Source organism: Sminthopsis crassicaudata, chromosome 2, assembly GCF_048593235.1.
Source record: "Sminthopsis crassicaudata isolate SCR6 chromosome 2, ASM4859323v1, whole genome shotgun sequence".
NCBI classification, from domain to species: Eukaryota; Metazoa; Chordata; class Mammalia; order Dasyuromorphia; family Dasyuridae; genus Sminthopsis; species Sminthopsis crassicaudata.
This window is the reverse complement of record NC_133618.1, coordinates 543,107,938-543,132,009: the sequence shown is the minus strand read 5'-3', so window position 1 is coordinate 543,132,009 and position 24,072 is coordinate 543,107,938. Positions and strand designations below refer to the sequence as shown.

Below are 24,072 nucleotides of genomic sequence, written 5' to 3'. Positions count from 1 at the left end.
TTTGGAAATAGCACATTTTGAAATATATGGTAAAAGGAAGTAAGTGTGAGAATTTTCTTAACTGAAACTTTAGGGATAGTTGGAACAAACAGGATACATAACTTCTCTTATAAATGCTGACAATACCTCAGTATTTTAAGCAAAGAAAAACTTTGAAGGAACTGCTTTGTTGCCATTTGGTTTTTTACAAAAGCAGACTTTCTTTTCTCACCTCTATAGAAATAATTGACTTCTATATATAGTGCTCTCAATTGGATGAAAAGTGTTTGTCAGTGCAATATTGGATGATTCTATGGGATATTTTTTTTTTTTTTATTAAAATAGGCTCCTGAGAATGTAGTTTGGCTTGGTATTATATGGATGTCAGTAAGGAATATAAAGCTCTTTAAAATATTTTGGCTCTGCATTTATTTTTATATTTCATATAGTTATCACTTGTGTTCATGGGAATACATAGTTTTACATTAGCAATGGGATATGGAAGAAAATAGCTGATAAAGATTTTTACCATTTGTTCCAGACTTCAGTGGTATAATCCATCAGTGATAGCTATTAATAATGTTTCAGACTGAAGTAAAAGATTTTTCCTTTTGCATATGTCCAGTCATATAATCTTACTTGTTTGTTTCACAGAGCCAAATAGGCTTGTATAGTTCCTATGATCCTATTGTGCTGAATAATTCTTTATCACTCTGAGAATCAGAAAACAATGTTTTTCAAATTATTTTGGGACATAATTCTCTCTGTTTAGTTCTAATTAGCTTTTATAAGTTTATTAAACTATGCATGTATTTTAGGATATATATTATACACTTTGTAATTTTGTTTTATGAGGTATTTTATTTATATCAGAATAATTAGAGGTTTTAAAGTAGTAGAAATTTGAATTTTAAAATGAACTAATATATGCAGTGTTTTACCACTATTAGTGCTATGCAAATATTAATATTAGGAAAGCAGAAAGGAGGAAATAAAGAAAAGACAGAAAAGGGAGTTGCTTTTATTGCTTAATTGGAAAATATCTTTCTTTTATGCCACTTACTTATGTTGATTTTTCTGTTATCCTTTTACTTGCCTATATTCCATCTGTTTATTTTAACCTTGTTAGTCAGCAATACATTGTTAAAATTACCCATCTGTTATATGAGATATGGTAGATTGTAAGTGCTGCTTAATTTTGCAGCAGTTTACTGATAGTGATATTGGTTTGTTTCAAGAGACCTACAGGATCCTTAGTATTGTAAGTTGCACATCTGGCACTGCTCTCTTTTTGGATTGTATGGTAGAATGACTTCATTTTTTTTCCCACTCCAGACATTAGTTTATGCATTCTTAAAAGAATGTTTCTTTTCTCAATAGCTGAATCATACTGACTAGGCAAAGCAAATTATTTGATTTGATAGCTTTTGGAAAGGTATAAAAATACTACTTATAGGGATAAGATGAGGAGCTCTTTTTGGAAAACAGTGAAACAAGTAATAATTATTTCAGACCCACTTGTTATTGGTTTCTAAAATATGCAGCTTACTTTCTGTTCTTTTGAGAAAGTTTCATTTTTGGTAAAATCTAAATCAATAGTTCTCTTTACCTTTGTTATTCTTTATGTGGAATATTTTTTCAATTTAAAAAAAATTTTACTTGTTTAAGAATTAATGGAAAATGTGAAACATATTCAATACTTGGATCCAAAGAATCCGTTTCAGTATATTTTGGAGGAAATGCCATTGATGTGTTATTTTTTCCAATGATAATTTCTGTGACTTGCTATAAGAAAATCCAACTAGTAATGGATCATAAAGACAGATTTTAAATGAAGTTTCTGAAGATTCTCAGCTTAGATGAAAGTCATATCTGTCCCTTATGTAGAAAGTATAAACAAGGAAATCCTCTGTTTAGAAGATTAATAGACTCAAGTAGTTTTCTAGTTTTTAAGGTAAATTGTCTAATAAACATTTATGAATTGAAAAAATAGCTTAATAAATACTTAATTGATTTGTAATTTTCAGGGAGTCCATTGATTCTTAGTTTCTCTCATCTGGAGCTTTTTTTCCCCCAAGTCACTTTTTTTTTATATGTATTTTACATTTTCTTCTATTTATCAGTTTAATTTTGTTTCAATATCTCTTGCTTTCTAATGGAATCATTTATTTTTAGTTGATACATTCTATTTTTGTTGGAGGCTGTTACTTAAATGATTTGCTACTTTCAGTTCTAAGATATTCTCCTTACTTAAAATTCTTTTTTTTTTTTTAGCTTTTAATATTTTTAATCCCAATTTTTGTTTTTTTTTTCTTTAAATTCAATTTGTTTTGTTTCTGTTCTGAATTCTCTCCTCTTCAATATTTCCTTCCCTTCCTCACTAATTAAGAAGACAAGGAAAACAAAACTTATCTCTCTCTCTCTCTCTCTCTCTCTCTCTCTCTCTCTCTCTCTCTCTCACACACACACACACACACACACACACACACACACACACACACAAACAAAGTCATACAAAATAAATTCCCATATTAATCAAACTGAAAAAGAATAGAAAAAAATAAATTTCAGTTTCTTTTCTGAGTCAGGAGGTGGATAGCATGCGTCATTGCGAGTGCTCTGGAATTGTGATTGGTTACTATATTGATCAGAGTTCCCATTCTTTCATTTTTTTCAAAGTATTAGTATAGTCTTATGTGGAGGCCAAATATAAAAGTGAAATTGCCTCTAGAATCAGTTTAAAGAATGTGATATAGCAATGTACAACTATCACAATAACATTGTATAGAGAAATGGCAAGGATTTAATAAATCACTACTCAATCATATTTACTAACTGGTGCCTTAAAGCATAATTTACTTATAATAAATAAACAGTACTTTAAGAAAATAATCTGACACTGTAAAGTATTTGCATTTGTGACTGAAACAAAGTGTTAAGCATTAGTAGTCAAAATAGGGAGATTAAGATGCCCAAGTCCTTGATAACTTTCCCACATTGTCTCTTTGTCTTTGGGCCCAATGCAGGTAAATTAGTTTAGGTAGTTAAGAGTCTTGCATGAAGGCTATTTGTGATGATACATAGAAATATTGATACAGTATGTACTAGCATTATTTCAATATGGACTTGAATTTTTTAAAAAGCTTTCTGGACTTATTATTATTCATTATTATTATTATTATTTTTAATTATATACAGTATATTACTGTTAGGGGGTGAAAGAAACAAAAAAAAAAAATTTAAAAGACATGGCTCTTGCCTTTAGGGAATTTATTTTCTAGTTAGAGAGCTTAAGTCCTCAGATCAGAAAAGAGAAAGGGAACTTCTTGGAGAGTTCTACTTCTTTTATGAGGGAAACAAAAATCAAGAATTTAAGCTAACGTTGGCATCTGTTTTAGAAACAGAATGTTATGAAATCTCAAATTATGGGATTTTTTACATGTGTTGCATTTATCTAGATATACTAAAGTCTCTAATATATCAAATTTTATGTGTGCTGGAATTCTTTGCAAAGTGGTTGACATTCCTTTCTTTAACATGAATTATATCTTTCAAAGAAAACATACCATTCACACCCTCTTTGCGTACACATTTTCTAGTGTGTTGGAGAATACTAATTCAATTGAAATCTTTGTTTTTTCTTGAAAGTTAACCACAAATATATGCATACGCACACACATATAAATATATGTATATATATGTTTGTTTGTTTGTTTTTTAACAGGAATTGACTTTAAAATAAGAACAATAGAGCTTGATGGAAAGAAAATCAAATTGCAGATATGGTAAGTCAGCTACAAATGCACCCCTTTCATTAAGATTATGAACAATACACTATAATGTCAAAAGCATTTTAATTTTGTCAGATAGTGTTAAAGAAAACTAAGAAAAGTACTGAACCCTGTATTGTGAGTTCAATGAAAACAAAGGCTTTCAAATATGGAAAATAATTCTTTTTTTCTTTCTTTTTTTTTTTTTTTAAACCTTTATGGATGTCTACACATCCCACCCACATAGCAAGTAGTAATAAGCTGAAGCACTGAAACTAGATAATTTTATGATGGAAATATCTCCATTTTTGATGACCCCAGACTTCTCCTTGGAACACCAACATTCTATTGGTGACCTAATAGTTCTATAAGACTTTGAAACAGGAATAATACTTTCTTGAAAGAATTAAAGTTTCAGATCCAAAGGGCAATGAAAAGATGCAGGTTGGGCCTGTGTAAAATCAGTAATGAAAAAGATTTTACAAAAGTAGACTGAGTAAAAATACAGTAAAATATTTAGGGAAATGGGACCAGTAATGTAACAAAAAGAAAGTCAATAGAGAGATAATCTAAGTGCTATATTGGTACCCATATAATGTAAATAAATCTAGAGAAAGAATCCTCATATTTTAGGTGGACCTTTTGTGGAGTACTTGTAGGAGAATATGGCTGAGAATCTTGAAGGATGAGAAAGCATAGCTGGATTGCAGTCTGCACTATTACACTGACAGCCATGGATTCATCCAAACAATTAAACAAGATGGTTTTTATAAATTAACAAATTAAATGGTTTTTTCTTGAGGGCAGAAATCAGTTGTCCCTGTTTTCATTTAATCATAAATATTAGAGCTGAAAGAGAACTTAGACATAGCTAGTTTAATTTGTACATAAAGAAAATTGATTCCAGAAAGGGTATATTGCTCAAGGTCACATACCAGCTAGTGATAGAGTCAGGTTTCCTGACTCTCAAACAAAGAGTTTTTCCATCAGATCATGCTGTCTTCATTGGAACACAGCATTAACAACACAGGTTTTTCCTTTAATAATTTACTTCCTATTGTTTTTGATACATTCTTACTGTGGCATAAAAAGTATTGAATATATCATCATTCTTTGAACCTTCAAACATTTAATTCTTGATTTTAACATGATGAGTTCTATTACCTTTATGTTCTATCCTAATGATGTTTCCTGTATGTTTTAGAAGAGAGAATTCTTGATCCCACATACTTATAATTTTGGGTTTGGGAACAAGGAAACATGAGTGCAGTAATCTTTAAGAACTTGTTAATGAGAAGATAATCATAAATTAGAAAGTTGGATTACATTTCCAAGATTGTTCTCTGCTGATATTCTTAGAATGAGCAAAATGATTTTGATTTTATTCATTTATCACTTCTAGTAACAACTAGTTCTATATTTAAATCTCAGCCTCTCATTTCTTATGGACAATGAAGAAACTATTCTAATTTGTTTTTTCATGGATCAAAACAGATGTTTCAGTTTTCTAATAGATTTACCCAATTTTCCCTGAGGTGTGTAGACCTTATTTAGTTCCACTCTGTGGTTTTCTTTTTGTTTTGGGTTGTATTTATTTGTGCATGTCTCTTGTCTACTAATTTTAATGCTACTTAGTTTCTCTGAATCCAGGAAATAAGTTATTTCTAGATGTAAGACGCAAATTTTAGGACACTGACTTTCCCAAACATCAAGAAAATCTGCCTTCTCACTCTATGTATGTTTCCTGGTAAATATAACAAATTTAGAGCTTATTCATTACATGGAGCTAGTGCTTATGATATAATACCTACATAAAAATAAATAAGTTTAAATAGCTTAGAGTTTATGTTTGATTTTAGAAGATTTTTTTTTAAGAAGGATTACTTTGTAGAAGGATTTTTAGAAGGATTACTAAAGGATATATTAGACTCTGATATCAGTTTAATAATAGACTCTATTACTTACAAAATTAGACAACAAACCCTACATAGTACATTTTACTGAGTAATTTCTGCATTATTTCAGCTCACTTGATTATTTTGTAAAGAAATCTATATTAAAATAAAATTTCTTTTGTTAAATCTTTGTTAGAAAAAGATTTTTATAACCTTTCAGAATCAGGAATTACATCCTCCTACAAGTTTGGAATGGCATTATATTCTAGTTTCTAATAGAGTTCACCTATTTTTCTCTTGCTCTCTGGATGCCTGAGATGCATGGTTTTTATAGATGTCTTTGTGATTTCCTGTCAGGTTCTGTAACTGCTAGCACCTCCTAATTTTAGTCTTTCCTTTTCTTCTTCCTTAAGAAAATATTGCATTTACTATCCAGCATGAGGTCACTCATAATTTGTAGTTCTTCAACAATTATGACATTTTAATATTATTGTTTTAAATTTTAGGGATACAGCTGGCCAGGAAAGATTCCGAACAATTACAACAGCATATTACAGAGGAGCCATGGTGAGTAAATAGTAAGGTTTTCTGACTATTCAGGTGAAAGTAAAACAATAGTTATTCCTTTTTCAAGATTATAGGATTCAAGTTAGAATCTAAATTAAAGTTGTCATGTTTCTTGATGAAGAAAAATAGAACTAAAATCGCTTTTTTTTTCCCATGCTCTTTGCTATTATTACTTTTTAGTTATAATCACATGCTTACAGGTTCTGAGATTGTCTTATATTTTAACATATGACAGGCCTTAGAACTATCCACTATGCTCACCTTTTTCTTGTGCCTCCTTTAGTCACAACCTTCTGTCACTAAGTCACCTTTTATCTTTTTCTATATCCACTCTACTATCATCCCTTTCCTGTGGCTCACTTCTGCTGGGTTTCTTTGGTAGCCTTTTAACTGGTGAGGAAATAGGTGACTGGAAGGTTTATAGCTCTATGAAGCTCGGAATCCAGTGGAGATACTGTGCATATATATATCCATAGCCCACCACATCCTTCTTTGTTACTTCTTGACATAGTCCCTCTTTGATCCCTTACCTTTAAGTTATTTTCTCTGGTAGCTTGGGAGAAAGGCTAGCCTGAAGTATGAGTTCAGTTTTAGTCACCATGGCTTATTTCTGGCTTTCAGACCTACAATCAGGAAGTCTCACATTTAAATCTTGAGTTGTAATACAAATTTAAATATGGTCAAATGTACTTTAGGGCTTTAATATCAACTTGACCTTGAATGTTTTAAGGTACATCCCTATAAAGAGAAATTAAAGTTCAAATGGCTTGTTGGTAAGGTGAGAAATAGGAATATCCAATTGTTATCACAGCCTTTCAGCTTTAGACAAATTGCCTGAACTTCCATGTTTTTGATTCATTTTTTGTTAAATTGAAGTCTTAATGTGTTAGAAGAAAGTCTAGATTTTGGAACCAGGTGTTAACCTCCCCATTGTCTTCAACTTGAAACATAATATTAAGATGAAGTATATTGGTTTTGCTGGTTTGTCTTTTTTTAAATGCAGAGACTTTTTTATTATGGCATTTAAGTGCTTTAGAAATTCTGAAAATGGGATTTATGGCTTCAAATAAAAGAACATTTACTAAGAGACTATAAGGTCAGGGGAGGTGTATGAGAGCTCTCAGGATACAAAGAAAACTGAGGAGCAGCTCAGTGGCGCAGTGAATAAGGCACCAGCCCTGAAGTCAGGAGAACCTGAGTTCAAATGTGGCTTCACACACTTAACACTTCCTGGCTGTGTAACCCCTAGGCAAGTCACTTAACCCCAACTGCCTGGGAGGGAGGGGAGGAGGGAGGGAGTAAAAGCAAAAAGAAATTGCTTTGTATACTGCTCCTGTGTAAGAGTGAAACCAGATTACTTTTAAATGATTTCTTCTAAAGCAGGCTGGTCAAAATTTCAAGAATAATCTAGGTAAATCATACATATTTAAAATACAGTATATTTGTTGTATAATTCTATTGAAGTATACAGTCCAGAATATAAAATATTTCAGGGTAGAAGGTGTATTTCTCATTTTTCCTATTCTTTTCTTTTCTTTTCTTTTCTTTTTTTTTTTGCTGAGGCAGTTGGGATTAAGTGACTTGCCCAGGGTCACACAGCTAGGAAGTCTTAAGTGTCATAGACCAGATTTGAACTCAGGTCCTCCTGACTTCAGGGCTGGTACTGTATCCACTATGTTACTACTTTTAACATTTTAAAATTATTTATTTATTTGCTTATGCATGTGCATTAATTTTTTATTTTTGCATACTTCCTTATGAATCATGTTGGGGAAAAGTCAAGAACAAAAGGGAAAAACCACAAGAGAAAAAAAAACAGAAAAAAAAGGGGGGGGGAAGTGAACATAGGAAGTGTTGATTTACATTATTTCCATAGTTTTCTCTCTGTATGCAAATGGTGTTCTCCATCCCAATTTTATTGAGATTGCCTTTGGTCATTGAACCGCTGAGAAGAATCACATTTGTCATAGTTGGTCATCCCACAATCTTGCTGTTACTATGTAATCTTTGATGTAGATCTTTCTAGGCCTTTCTAAAATCATCTTGTTCATCATTTTTTATAGAATAATAATATTCCATTACTTTCATATACCATAATTTATTCAGCCATTCCCCAATTGATGAGCATCTACTTATTTTTCAATTCTTTGCTACCACAAAAAGAGCTGCTACAAATATTTTTGTACATGTGTTTATGATTTTCCCTCCTTTATGATTTCTTTGGGATATAGATCCTGTAGTGGCACTGCTGGTTCAGAGGTTCACAGTTTTATAAGCCCTTTGGGCATAGTTCCAAACTGCTTTCAAAAATGATTGGCTCATTTTACTATTCTACCAACATTCATCAAAATCTCAGTTTTTCCACAATCCCTTCAACATTTGTTATTATCTTTTCCTGTCATCTTAGCCAATCTGAGAGGAGTGCAGTGGTATCTCAAAATTGTTTTAATTTGCATTTTTGTAATGGTGATTTAGAGCATTTTTTCATGTGACTATTGATGACTTTAAGTTTTTCACCTGAAAATTGTCTGTTTATATCCTTTGACTATTTATCAATTAGGAATGCTTTTAATTCTAATACTTTTTTCAATACTAGTCCAGCCATTCTGGAAAATAGTTTGGAACTTTTACTCAATCATATCATTATTAGGTTCCTATCCTAAAGAAATCAAAGAAAAAAAGGATCCATATATTTAAGTATTTCTAACAGCTCTATTTTTAGTGGTTAAGAATTGGAAATTGAGGCAATGTTCTTTATTTGGGGGAATGGCTGAACAAGTTATGGTATATGAATGTGTGTAATACAATTATGCTGTAAGAAATTATTAAAGAGATGGTTTCATAGAAATCTGGAAAAACTTATATGAACTGGTACAGAATGAAATGAACAGAACCAAGAAAACAGTTTATACAGTAATCATAATATTGAAAGAACATTGTACCATCTTTTTCAAAGACTTTTGAACTGTTTTAGCATTATAAACAACCACAGTTCCAGAGGACTTATAATAAAACATTTTACCCATTTCCAGATAGAAAGGTGAAGGATTTAAAATTCACGATTGGGTTTAAGGGGTTATTTTGTTTTATTATTTTTTATATAGCCAACCTAGAAATTTATTTTGCTTGATTATACAGGTTTGTTATAGATTGTGTTGTGGTTTCTCAGTTGAGAATTAGGAAAGAATTAGGATCTAAAAATAAAATAAATTGAATTTTTAAAAATACTCGTTCAGTGATAACTTAATTCTGATTTGTATCATAGGAGACAAAATAGAATGATTATTTCTACTTAAAACTGATGTGACTCCTTATAATTACTATTTAAAGCTTACTTATGATCAAAGTTTCATAGCATCTTTATAGGGTGCTTTTAGGAAAGACTCATAAGTAAAAATGATGTATCATGTAAAAAATAATCAACTTTTTTTCTTTCTTAGGGAATTATGTTGGTATATGACATCACTAATGAAAAATCTTTTGAAAATATTAAAAACTGGATAAGAAACATTGAAGAGGTATTTGGGAAAATTTTTTTGTTTAATGGGAAAACAGGGGAGGGGCATAATGAATGATGATCTTTGAAATAACTTTTCCTGATGGGCTGAAGCTTCTTTTTGTCTATGTAGAAGTTAGATCAGTTTGCTGAGATATGTGAAGCTTGATTTGGTAGGATCCAGATACTACTTCCATGACTCTATAAAATTATGGAAGATTTGAATTTCTAGTATAATCAATCTGGCTTTTTTCATTAACAGTAAACTTAATCTTGACTGAAACTGAATTCTCAAAAATGGTACTGAACTATGGAGATTTGATTTGATTTGGACCTCCAAACAAAATTGTTCAGTATAATAGAGTAAGAACACTGGATTGAGAAGGAGGATTAGGTTGTTTACTGGCTGGGTAACCTTGAGAAAATTGGTCTACCCCTCTGAATTTCAATGGTAAGGTTGTTATCTGTAGTACTTATCTTACTGGGCTATTGGGGAGGAGGTACTAACCAGATTATCCTGGAAATCTTAGTGCCGTGTTGAGCTGTTAATAAAGCTTTCATTATTAAATTATTAATATTAATTGTTAAAGCTTTAATAAGTCAACATTGGAAGAAGATTTCTGGTACATTATGTGTGAATGCAAGTCATTTACATTTTTAAAACAAAAAATTGAAGTAAGAGGATTTCATGAAATTAGACCTTAAAAAAGATCTAATCCAAGGAATATCATGAAGAAGTACAGTGAGTTTCCTTTCCCACCCCCTCCAGCATCATTTCCCTCTCTCCCCAAAATCCCTTCCAAACAGATCTAGAACATGTGCCTGATTCAATTGTGATTGGAGATTCAAGAAAAAAATGAGTGAATGAGTTACTTTTTCCAGCACAAGTCAGCAAAGGAAGAAAACTAGAGAAATCTGGCAAGGAGCAAATATATGAAGCATTCCAGCTAAGAGAAGGGTTTGCATCAAGGCCACACGACCCAAATCCAACATACAAAGAAAAAAAGATGGGAAAATATCTGGCACTTGCACTTCACTCTCAACTAAACTGATCAAAGTTCATACATACACACACATACACACAATTGGGTAAAGAAATACATTTTACTTAATACAGAAATAATGAGAAGTAGGAGAACAGATAAGGAGAAATTCGAGGGTAGGTAGATTTAGAAAGGGCTTAGTTTTAAGCAAAACAAACTAAGAATATACAAATAATATTTCTAACTCATTTTGTGGTAGCAAAGACTTAGAAATTGGAGAGTTCCAACAATTGAGGAATGGCTGTGAATAAGTTATGCTATATAAATGTTATACAAAACTATTGTGTTTTAAGAAATAATGGAGCTGGTTTCAGAGAAACACTTGCGTGAACTGAAAAAGAGTCAAATGAAAAGAGACAAGAGAACAAGTTATATAATGATAATATTGTAAAGAAAATCAACTTGGAAAGACTTAAGAACTCAAGTTAACTCTCAATACAATATTCTTCTCACTAAATCACATTACTCTTTATCACATTTTTTTTTTTTTTTATTCTTGGGAATCCTTAGCCTTGAAAATATAACAGTGGTAGTTTACTTTAGGGTTCATTTCATATTTTTAAAAATTTGACAATTCTTTTTCTCTTTGACTTTTATAAAAAGATACTATCATTATGTAATTTTTAGCCATCTTCATATCAATCTTCAAAGACTTTAAGTTCTACAATATTTCTGGATTTAAGATGTCTTTTCCTACTATTTTGTTCCAGATTTTATTATTGATAATAATAATTCAAAAAGTGAACACTTTATTATTAGATAAGTTTCATTTTAACTCGTTCATGCCAGATCCCAGGATGAAAGAAAGCAAATCTTTGCTCAGGCTTTCTAAAGTCTTGTGGCTTTCTCTATCTCATTTATTTTTTTCTTTTTAAGGATAAGGCTTTACATCAAATAAATATTTGGTTTTATTTATTATAATATGTGTACATATTTCTGACAAAATGTAGAATTTGTTAAGTAATTGTTACTTTCCTAAATATCTCTTTACAAAGTTTTCTTTCTCCTTTGTAGCATGCCTCTTCAGATGTTGAAAGAATGATCCTGGGCAACAAAAGTGATATGAATGACAAACGACAAGTATCAAAAGAAAGAGGAGAGAAGGTAAATTTTGATTGAATATCAAAATAATTGAAATTTTCTCTGACATAAGCAAACATCATCTGTAATTTTAAAAAAATTAGCTTTCAGTCACAATCTTGAGTATGTATCTGTTTTATAGTTCTTTAAAGTATATTCACCTAAGAAATATTATATATTAAAAAGATGTAAATTAGTGGTGAGCATTTGAGGCTACTGAGAAATGTGTTATTGTCTATGAAAAAAGCTTTTTAAACTTTGTACAGCATTAAAAGTCCTGTCTCCAAGTTTGTTATGTAAATATACCCAGAAACTTTGAGGAAGATATGGGGTAATCAGTGTCAGTGAAGTTTTAATAACAGCTAATTCTCTATACATAATTTTTATAAGAAAGTTTTAATTGTGCAATAGTCACAGATCACTATATAGTCAGCCTTTTCTTCAAGCTTTGATTCAAAAGTTTAATAATTTTTCATGCTGTTTGTTAGAATTTTCATAATTTCATGTTTGCTTAGCTCAAGTACTTGGGAATTCATTTTTAAAGAATAACATTTTTTTACATATCTTTTAAGTTGGTTTCAAATATTAGTAGGTATAATTTTTAACTCTAATAATTTAGTTTTATACTTGACTTACATGACATATATAAGATATAGTTCATGTAAATATTTCATTAATCTAGAAGAGATAAAGGCATGCATGCATTTTTAGGTACTTAAACTTGTTTTTATACTGCAGGATTCTGTTACATCAATGAATCTATTATAATGTCTCTTGAAAAACTGTACCAAAAGGGCCAATTTAGGTCCTTAAGACAGATTAAACCAAGTTAATGGCAAGAATTTCTAGTTTACAGCTAAACAGAAGATATCATAGGTATTCTCAAAATAAAAGTTATAATTTTATTATCTACCTTTTATACCTAAGTCAAATTATTATATTTATGATTATAATATAGTCTGAATAAGAAGTTAGCATAACTTAAGACTTCTAAGTTAGATGGCTTACTTCTTGTTCTTTAAATGTAAATCTTAGGAACTATTTATAGACATCCTTTGTCTGATCCACTGTGAAGAAGGACTAGAAGAAAACAGAAACTTATCATATCAGGTTGCAACAAACAAACACACAAACACACACACACACCTGCTTTGAATATATAAATACCTTTTTATATAATAGAAATATTTTCAATTTGTTTTACAGTTAGCAATCGATTATGGAATTAAATTCCTTGAGACAAGCGCAAAATCCAGTATAAATGTAGAAGAGGTAAGAGATTCTTGGTCAATTAATTTTTTTAGTACTTAGAAGCACGTGACAGAGCAAATTCCTTAACCATTTTGCCTCTTAACCTAGTAAATTATTTTTATCGACAATCCATTATTCATATATATTTTTAAACTGACTTTTACATTGACTCTTGTTGTGAGATTTCTACTGTTCACCCTTCACATAGATTGCCATTGCTCAATAGATAATTAAGTTCTATTAAATTAAAGGTGGGAAGATAATTTCATTTTTTCATTCATCTAATGAAGTTTGAAGTCTTAGAGTAAAAGAAGAGACATTAGCAATGGGGGAGAAAGTAATAAGGAAGGCCTCATAGAGAAGACTGAATTTGAGTTGAATCTTGAAAAAAAAAACAGGGATCAAGTACAGAGCCACAATGGCAGAATAAGGACAGGGTCTTGCCTAAGCTCTACCCTAAGCCCCTCCAAATCCCTTTAAATAATCACTCTAAACAAATTTTAGAGTAGTGGAACCCATAAAAAATAGAATCAAACAATTTTCCAGGCCAGGACAGCTTGACGAGTTGGCAGGAAAGGCCTGTCACACCAGGGTGAGTGGTATGCAGTCCAACACAGGCCACACCAGCATAGCCCTAGCCCCAACAAATAGGAACAGATTTGGGATGACTGACAGGCACAGCCACAGCAGCTTCCAGACAACCAAGCAAAAGGATTTTATAGGGATCTTTTTGCTAGCACCGAGGCAGGACTCTTATTTCTTTGCCCATACCTGAATCTGGGTCAGAGTGCTGGATGGTATTCTCAGGGTCAGAGTTTGCAGCTACAGGGGATTGGGTTCAAAAAGAGAATAACATATTCAGTTTGGTATAGAAATTTATCTTATCCTACAGAGAAAGTAGGAGGAGAAGAGTATAAGAGAAGAGGGGAAACAGTGATAAAAGAAAGGAAAGATTGGGTGAAGGACAGTCAGAAGCAAAATATGTTTGAAGAGGAACAAGGTAAAAGAGAGAGAATAATTAGGGGGAAATACATTTATTAGAGTAATTATGAAAAAAATTTGAAGTAAGTTTCTCTGATAAATGCCTCCTTTCTCAAAAATGAGTCAAATTTATAAAAATAAGAGCCATTCCCCAATTGATAAATGATCAAAAGATATGAAGAATTTTCAGATGGAGTAATCACAACTATCTATAGCTATATGAAAAAAATGCTCTAACTCACTATGGATTAGAGAAATGCAAATTATAACAATTCTGAACTACTAACACATACCTTTTAGATTGGCTAATAGGACAGAAAAGGAAAATGACAAAATGTGGGGGAAATGAAACATTAATACATTGTTGGTGGAGTTGTGAACTGATTCAACTATTCTAAAGAGTAATTTGAAACTATGCCCAAAGAGCTATAAAATCAAGCATATCCTCTTGCCTGGCAATGCCATTACTAGGTTTGTATCCCAAAAGAAACAAAAACAAAAAGGGAAAGAACTATATATATAGAAGTAATGATAGGAGAATTCCATGATTGGAGTTTAACAAACATGTTCCATGCATCAGGGTACAAAACCAGACCCACTAACCTGTGTTTCAGGACCCATTTAGCAACTTTCCTGCTACTGCTGTAGTCTTCTCTGGAATATTTTCCCCTTTCCTCATCCTACTGTTCTATCAGACCTCAACTCTGCCCACATATGTGGTAAAAGAAGAGGAAAATGAGGTCCGGAACTCATCTTTCTCTGCTTACGATGAATTCATTTAGTCAAGAACTAAAGAATGCCAGCAGGAATAACAGCAGCATGCCAGCATGTGAAGGTGTACTAGGTCTGATCTTGGCTTGAAGAAACTGGAATTGACATGCAATTGTTGCTAGTTCTGTCCTCCCAGAAATCACTTAAGGCAGGGATAGAAGCCATTAGAAAGTCAACTCCCTGAAGTAAGAGGAAGCCAATTTAGTTTTGAGGTCCATCCAAAAGTAAACTCAAAATCAAAAGAGAAAGGATAAGAAAGTGAGTGATCCGGAATATAAGGGAAAAAAGAAAATCACCAAAGAGCTTAGGATAAACAGAGGAAGACAAATACCAAGAACATAAGCAGGCAAATTACCAGGGAAAATCCTAAAATCAGAAAGGAAGTTGGTTACCAAGACACTTAAAAATTGCAAGTCTCTCCAAAAAAAAAAAATCACAACACAAAAAAAATATTAATATCTAATGAAGCATAGTTCTATGGATTTTCAAGGAAGAGGGAGAATTGCAATAAGATATTCCTGAATGGTTCAAAAGAGAAATTAGCATCTTAAAATCAGTTAAAGGGGAACAAATGTCAAGAGTTTGGTCTGTGCAATTGAAATGATCATTAAAGTAGAAAAACTTGAATTCATAGTGGTGAATCGTTCCAAAGAAGTGAAAGGAAAAAATAACTAATTTGGAATGCAATGAAATAAAGGACAATCTAGAAGAAGAAAAAAAAATCAAATCCTTGAACATTAAAAATGCACATGATTTCTATACAAGCAAAATACATTGATCTTGAAGACAGCTTTATGAAAACAAGCTATATGGATATGAGGTATTAAAAAAAAATTGTCATACAGTTGAACCAGAGATGTGTCTGTTCTTTATGTGGCATATCGTTAGAGATGGTTGTGTTGTCCACTGTGAGCATGGGCTAGGATCAAGAAATTAATCTTGACCATTTTCAATTTGAGTCAGTGAGAGTATCTCAGGTATTTTATAGCCAGAGTATTACATAGGCAAGTACTGAAAGAAGACGAAAGGAGAATTTAGGGATAAAAAAATTGATTTGTATGTTCTTTATTCATTGATAGTTATTGAATCTTTACAAAAGCATACCTATTCCCAGAGTAAAAATGCTATTAAATTGTTAATAATTTCATGCAAAAATGTGTGGCCAGAGAGAGATACTAGAGCTAAACTAGGTAAGGATTGCTTCTTAGAAGCTCATATCAGAGACTATATGTAAGAGTAAATCCTAGTCCACAATTGCAAAAGGAGAACTAAAGTTGAAAAGGATTAGGTAAGTTTTTTTTTTTCCATTTGACAACAAAAGTGAAGTTAGTAAATTATAGTAAATTCAAATTCTGTTAAGTGTAGATAGTTGTGATCAAGAGGTCCAGGAGCAAGATATCTGACAGGAAGTTCACATGGGGATCAGAAAAACACCCTCTCTGAAGGAGCTTCATAGTGAAATAAAAGGAGGGAAATGAGGAAGTAAGAAAATGAATTACTCTAACACCCATTTCCTTTGCTTCCATTCACATTAGTAAGTGGAGCTAGAGGAAATCATGAAATGTTGCTAACATTGCTCATATAATTTAACATTATCTAATCTCAACTGAGCCCTTAATATAGCAAAAGTGTATCTTCTCCAGCCTTCTGTGTACTTTTCTCCAGCAGCCTCCAGGCTAAAAAACTGGCCTCAAAACTTCACTGAAAATGTGAAGGCCTAAATTTTCCTCTTCCCCTCCTTCTCCTTGGACCATTCAGACATCATCCTTATGATAGTTGAAAAGGCACAGTTTCTGGATAATTAATTATTTTATTAATAATGTTAGCATTTTATTAATAAAAGGATCAGTGACACTCTTAATGCCAAAGACTTCTCATGGAATCCACCTAATGCATATATGCCCTTGGAATGAGGGTAGCAGACAACTTGGGTTGTTAATAAGTAATGACAAAATTAATATTATATTAAGAGGAAGCCTATTCCATGAGGCCAAAGAGAGGGTCTTAGGGTACATAGCCATGAGAACCCATATCTTAATCAAAAAGATTTATCAATTTCCTTATTACCCACCTGACAAAAGGAAGAATCTACATTTTCTCAGATCTGTTTGAGTCATAAACAGAATGATCTGGAATCAACCCATTTACCTAAACTTAGAATTTCTTTGATATCTTTGATTAGATCCTAGCTTTCCTGGCTGAGTAAGTCTTTGAGCAAAAAATTCCAGTGATTGATTTCTGGATAAGTAAGTAGGAAAGGAGGAAAATTGTGGTCTTTATTCAATAATGTTATTAAAATCATCCACTATCTCCTCTTTTACCATGGTCTCAGATGAAGAGATAACTTTTCTCCTTGCCAAAGCAACTCCTATAACATATAGCCTTGGTCCCATCCCCTCCTGTATTTTCCAGCAGATTTCCTCTACTATCCTCCCCACTCTCATCTTCAATTTCTCCCTATCTCTTGGCTCCTCTGCTGGCTACAAACATGCCACCTATCTCTGATATCCATAAAATAATCCTCTTTTGATTTTACAATTCTGGTATTTATGTTTCTATATATGTTCTCCCCTTCATGGCTAAATTTCTTGAGAAAGCCATCTACACTTTCTAACTTTTTATTCTCTTCTAAATTTTCTGCAATATGTTATCACCTTTCAACTGAACTTGTTTTCTCCCAAGTTGTTAATTATCTTTTACTTGCCAAATCGAATGGCCTTTTCTCAATCTTCATCCTGCTTGATTTGTGCTACACTTGACACTATTGATAATATTCTCCTCTTGTATACTTCCTCTTTTTTAGATTTTCAGGTCTTGGATAATAGTTAGAAATAAAAATGAACAGTTAAAGATGGTGAGAGAGATTATGAAAAAGGAAAGCAATAACTTTTTTTTTTTTAAATTATAGCTCTTTATTTACAAGATATATGCATGGGTAATTTTTCAACATTGACAATTACAAAACCTTTTGTTCCAACTTTCCCCCTCCTTTCCCCACTCCCTCCCCCAGATGGCAGGCAGAACAATACATGTTAAATATGTATACATGTCCAAACAGTTGTTTTGCTGTACAAAAAGAATCGGACTTTGAAATAGTGTACAATTAGCCTGGGAAGGAAATTAAAAATGCAGGCAGAAAAAAAATAGGAGGATTGGGAATTCTCCCAGAGTTCCTTCGATGGGTATAGGTGGTTCAGTTCATTACTGCTCTATTGGAACTGATTTAGTTCATCTCATTGTTGGAGAGGGCCACATCCATCAGAATTGATCATCATTTAGTATTGTTGTTGAAGTATATAACGACATCCTGGTCCTGCTCATTTCACTCAGCATCAGTTCATGAAAGTCTCTCTAGGCCTTTCTGAAATCATCCTGCTGATCATGTCTTACAGAACAATAATATTACATAATGTTCATATACCACAATTTATTCAGCCATTCTCCAATTGATGGGCATCCACTCAGTTTCCAGTTTCTGGCCACTACAAAGAAGGATGCCACAAACATTCTTAAGACAATAACTTTTGAAGGTGAGAATCACAGAATTCTAGTTACAGAGTTTGAAATAATTGTGATTCACTGTAATGAAAGAAGGCAGACACATCAAAGATTTTTTTTTTTACTCTGAATTTAAGAAATACAACCATGTTTCTTATATAATAAAATGGGGAAAGTTAATTGCACATGAATCTTCAAATCGATTATGTGTAATAACTTGCTATTCTTTTAAAATATAAAAGTTATCATGTAACTTTTTTTTTCCTTTCTTTCCTACTCTAGAGATGGCTAACATTAGACACTACTACGTGTGTATGTGTGTGTGTGTGTGTATATAAGAGGGAAGGAGGGAGGAAGAGATAGAGAGAGAGATATGTATATATCTATATATGTATAATCTCCACATACTTCTATTTATCAGTTCTTTCTCTGGATGCAGATAGCATTTTTCTTCATAGGTCCTTTGTAGTTAATTTGGGTATTTATAATAATCAAAATTACTTAGTTGCTCAAAGTTGTTCTTAAAATTATTCCCATTACTGTATAGAATATTCTCTTTGTTCTGCTCATTTAGATCGTCATTACTTTGTATAAATCTATCCATGTTTTACTAAGATCATTAAACTCATCATTTCTTATAATACAGTAGTAGTCTTCCATCATGATCATATGCCACAACTTGTTCAGCTATTCCCCAATTAACATGGAATTGCTACAATTTTCAGTTCTTGACACCACAAAAGAGAGCTGCTATAAATATTTTAGAATATATAGGTTCTTTTAATCATATTTGGAAAAACTTTTACTCTTAAATCAGGTGTGTTCCTTCTGCTAGGAAACTCCCCAGATATTGACATTTAATGAGGCTAAAAGCCCTCAGCTCTTCCCAATCACTTAATTATAGGAGGTTCAACTGAGAATGTGTTCTGGGCATGAGTTAAGAACTCCCTTCAGCAGTCTGGGTACCCCAATCAACTTCTCTGTGGCTTGGTTTCTCCTTCATGAGCTGGGTAACCCCAAATTCTAATGAAGGGGGAGCAAGGACAGTAGTTCCTTTCCCCTTCACCACAAAAAGGATAGTAATTAAGTTCCCATTTGGGTAAGGCCCAGCCAGACGCTTTAAAAAGAGCTGGAATGTTTCTAACACACTTTAGTGGATAGGACTTCTCTTCAAGCTTAGCTTTCTGAGAAAAGAATATTGCAAATTATTAATAATCAAATGTTACAGTTTTAAAATTAATAACAGACACTAAATATTTAACAGGGAAAATTATAAATGAATATAAAGACAAGAAGTGAAAATTTGAATGAAAAAGTTTATCCTATTGTTTTGTTTAAAGTTTTTTATTTTCAAAACATTTTTGACAGCACTGCTATCAATCCAAAACATGGACTGTCATGTATCTCATTTTTTAAAAATAGCTTTTTCTTTTCAAAATATATATGAAGTCAGTTTTCAACATTAACCCTTGCAAAACCTTGTATTCCAAATTTTTTCTACTTCCCTTCCCCTACTCTCCTAGATAGCAAGTAATCCAATACATGTGAAACATGTGCAATTTTCATATATCTATATATATGTATTTCCACAATTATCATGCTGCACAAGAAAAATCAGATCAAAAAGGAAAAAAATGAATAAGAAAACAAAATGCAAGCAAAAAACAAAAAAACTGAAAATACTGGTTTTTTTCCCCTTTGCTTAAAGTCTTTTTTTAAAAAAATATTATTATATAGCTTTTAATTTACAAGATATATGCATGGGTAATTTTTCAGCATTGACAATTGCAAAACAAATTTCCCCTCCTTTCCTCCACCCCCTCCTCCAGATGGCAGGTTGACCAATACATGTTAAATATGTTAAAGTGAAAAAACTATGTTATGATCCACACCCAGTATCCACAGTCCTCTCTATGGGTGCACCTCTCCATCATAAGACCATTGAAACTAAACCCTGTTGTTTTCAAGATCAAGTTTTAGAAACTTTTTTTTTTAACTGAAAAAAAAATCTGAGGTCCTTCCCTCCCCCCCCCCAAAACGATATCTTATCTACCTATTTTCTTGGCTTCTCATTTGGCAAAAATAGATGGTTAAAGAACAAGAGCCTGTTTTAGTAAAAACTTTAATAAAAATGTTTTTATTAGTGTAAAAATAAGTAATGATTTTTTTTTAATTTTCAGGCATTTTTTACACTTGCACGGGATATAATGACAAAACTCAACAGAAAAATGGTTGGTGACTTTTATAATTTTTATTTTATCATGGGTCTTTTATTAATTAATCAACAAGCATTTATTAAGACTTCACTACTATGTGCCAACACTGTGCCAAGATGTAGAGAGAGAAAAGCAAAAACAGAAAAGGTGTTTTAAGGATGTGTGCATCCAGGTGAATATAAGTAATAGAGATGAAAATGGTCTATGCATATTGATCCTTATCTTTTTCTGGAAGCTTTTATGATTCCTTCTCTTGACATCATTAAATAATTTTTGGCACTGCAAAGAGGTTCACTGATAAAAATCCAATTCAATTTTAGCTGAATAAGAGAAATGCATTATTAAATGATAGACATTTATATAAACATATAATTCTGGTCTTAAAATGTGCTTAATCATAAAAGTATCTCAATGATATACAATAGGCAATTCTGGTAGTATATTTTAATTTGATGACTGAACAAAATCTTTGAATATAATACTACTGATACTTATCCTAGAGTGCCAAAATATGCTAGCTGTACTATTATAATTAGGCATCAGCTCTGTATTTCTTTGCTTATTTAAATATGGGAATAAGAGCTTCCTGTGTAATATGATCTAAATGTTCTATAGCAATGTCTTAAAAAAAAAAAAGTCTGAAAGATTTTGAAAGTTGCCTTCTTAATTAGCTTTTGCCAAATACCTTTATATTGTGATAGCTTAATTTTCTGTTGGGTTGTGAGGTAAACCATGACATCATTTATTTTTTTAAATAGTTTTTATTTACCCGATTTATGCATGGGTAATTTTACAGCATGTACAATTGTTAGACCTTTTGTTCTAATTTTTCCCCTCCTTTTACCCCCCTCACACCCCCCCCTTGACCAATACATGTTAAATATGTTAAAGTATAAATTAAATACAATATATGTATACATATATGACATCATTTATTAATTTTATTCTATTTTCTTCTCTCTAGAATGATAGCAATTCACCAGGGACAGGAGGACCAGTGAAAATAACAGAAAATAGATCAAAGAAGAGCAGTTTCTTCCGCTGTACACTCCTTTGATAAACTCTTAATAGTGGACTTAAAGCAGCACACCTAGAAGAACCTTTCCTGCTTTTCTGAAAGCACAGGGTCATGTAGCCCCAGAGACACAATACCACCAAGCTGCCACTGAGAGCTCCATGGAACTCAGACTTCTTTAAACAAAATACAGTATGGATTTTGGCCACTTGGCCTTTCAGCAGGTCAGGCTCCTTTCCTCAAACATGGAAGCAGTGAAGTGGAGACACACGCAGGAGTTAACTTTTTGTTTGTTTTCTTGCCTGTTGCAAAAGCTGCTATCTTTCTTTTAACTTTGCACATCAGTGTTAGTCCCTGCCTGTTACAGCACAATCTATACTTGTATTTGCACAGTTTTCTCTTGTGAAGTTCTTAACAGATTTGTGCATTTTCAGGGAAGTTTACAAAAGAGTAATTTTTAAATTTACACAAATTCAGAGACTTTATCTAGTTCATCGGGAGGAATGTAATTTGTAGCAATGTGCTTTGAAGGGCTCTCATATGTGAATTTCTTAAAAAGAAAAGTTAACCGCTAATGAGGATTTTTTTAATTCAAGAAAATGCACCAGTCTGTACTGAGGCTACACCCTCTTCCTTTCTTCTGAATATAGGGCTTTGCTTCATTCTTGTTTATTTGACCACACAGATATTAGGAATACCCAAGACTGTAATTTTCTAAATTTATATTCTTTCTTCCTGGTTTATAAAAACTGCTCAAAATCACTTTTACTTGACTATTCTAAAATTTTTTGATGCAATGTGATATAATGGATGAAGGTTTGGCCTCAGGGTCAGGAAGATTTACAAGCAATCACTTTATCTCCTAGTCAGTGCCCCAGGTTACCGGCAAGTTGCTAATCCTTATTCCTGGGGGGAGTTTCTCTGAAGGAATCTTCTACAGGTGATCACATCCAACTTCACCTCAGTATACTTTCTTCCTCCCCTTCATTTTTTTTTTTTTTTAACTTAGCTAGCTCTTCTTCCCTTCTTCCTTAGCCCCTCATTTTTTGTCCAAGTCTTTGACTCCCAAATTTGACTTTTATTTGAGACCCAGAAATTTATTTACACACACACACACACACACACACAACACACTGGTGTGGCTGGAAATGTTTGGGGTTTTTGTTCATTCTTTTTTAGTGACTTATGTAGGTAACTCCTCCACAAGCCAGTGCTCAAAATTTTTTTCTTGGATGTACAATTGCTTTTGGATATCTCCTTTATACCAGACATTTATAACATAAACTCTGACCAGGCTTAGCAGGATAATCTGTTAGCTTGCAGAAAGCTTACCTGTGTAAAGAGAAAGCAACTTGAGTAGATAGCATAACAGGGAAATTTTAGGGAGTCGGGTTTTAAAAACATGTATATACTTTATGGGATTTAGTGAAGCCTCTAGTAAATAATACCCTTTGAAAAAGGAAACATGAACACTGTTTTTAGTTTCAAAATAGCTATTAATGGATGTAAAACCTAATTCTATCTGTTCACATTCTAAGTTAATGAGTAAAAAGGTTAATGGTGTTATTTAGGGCAAAGCCAACCAGAAGCTTACCAGTCTTTCTTTCATTGAACACTGGTTCTGTTATACTCTGCAGATATTCTTTTAAAGGATAAGATAAAGTTCATGGAGCAGAAATAAGAGAAATTAGTGTTTATTAAGGTGCCAAATCAGGTCAGGGCAAACCCAACAATGTATTTAGCACAAGTAGTAACATAGAAAGGAATGATTAAAAGGATGAATAAATGAAATGTGTCCTTGTTAGGAAATTTTTTCTTTGTATACTTGTTCTGCTTTACTAGTTATCACCATGATTGAGGGGTAATAGGAAGAAAATGAATTGGCTTTTAACTACAGAGAATTTTGCTTGAAACAAGATTTGTCATTAGGATGCTTTGACTGGTTTATCTATCTCCATGTTTCAAAACTTATACATTTAATCAGCAGTAAATATGCAAAAAGATATTTCTGATTGGTGTTAAGATCTTACTACAAAAAATCATCAATCTCCTAAGACTTTGTAGTCACCTTTATAGGTTTGATTTGCTAAGATGTTTTTAGATGAAACAATACTCCCTGTTGCTATTTAACATATGAGGTTTCCTTATAACCTGATTATAAATCACTATCTGTTACTCAGATGGATTTTTTTTTTTTAAGAGAAAAAAAAAATGTTCAAAAACATCTCTAATCATTGTGTGTACTTACTGTTTTCCAGAAAAGAGTCAAGTAGTTAAGTTTTTCTGTAAGGTAGTAAAAGTGCTTTCTATCAAGGCAAGTATTATGACACCATTTATGAATGTAATTATCTTTCAGTAATTTACCTCTGACTATTTGGTGTCTTAATACTGATTTTTATCTCAGGGGTTGTCTGCAAACCAAAACTGACATAATCTGTGGATAGCAATGTTGTTGGTTTGTTTTTAATAGAATGCTTTGCCTTTGTTCCATTTTCTCTCTGGTTTTGTCC

At 32.3% G+C, this 24,072-nt stretch overlaps 1 protein-coding gene across 1 annotated transcript in view; it reads left to right on the top strand.

Moving 5' to 3' along the window:
• RAB8B (RAB8B, member RAS oncogene family) overlaps positions 1 to 22,324 on the top strand; it is a 66,272-nt gene extending 43,948 nt beyond the window's left edge. The window contains exons 2-8 of the mRNA XM_074294894.1: positions 3,704 to 3,764; positions 6,151 to 6,211; positions 9,652 to 9,729; positions 11,765 to 11,854; positions 13,037 to 13,102; positions 20,512 to 20,562; positions 21,512 to 22,324. Of these exons, the coding sequence (XP_074150995.1) occupies positions 3,704 to 3,764; positions 6,151 to 6,211; positions 9,652 to 9,729; positions 11,765 to 11,854; positions 13,037 to 13,102; positions 20,512 to 20,562; positions 21,512 to 21,604 (500 nt within the window). The 3' untranslated portion in view covers positions 21,605 to 22,324. The remainder of the gene's footprint in view (positions 1 to 3,703; positions 3,765 to 6,150; positions 6,212 to 9,651; positions 9,730 to 11,764; positions 11,855 to 13,036; positions 13,103 to 20,511; positions 20,563 to 21,511) is intronic.
• Positions 22,325 to 24,072: the final 1,748 nt, after the last annotated feature.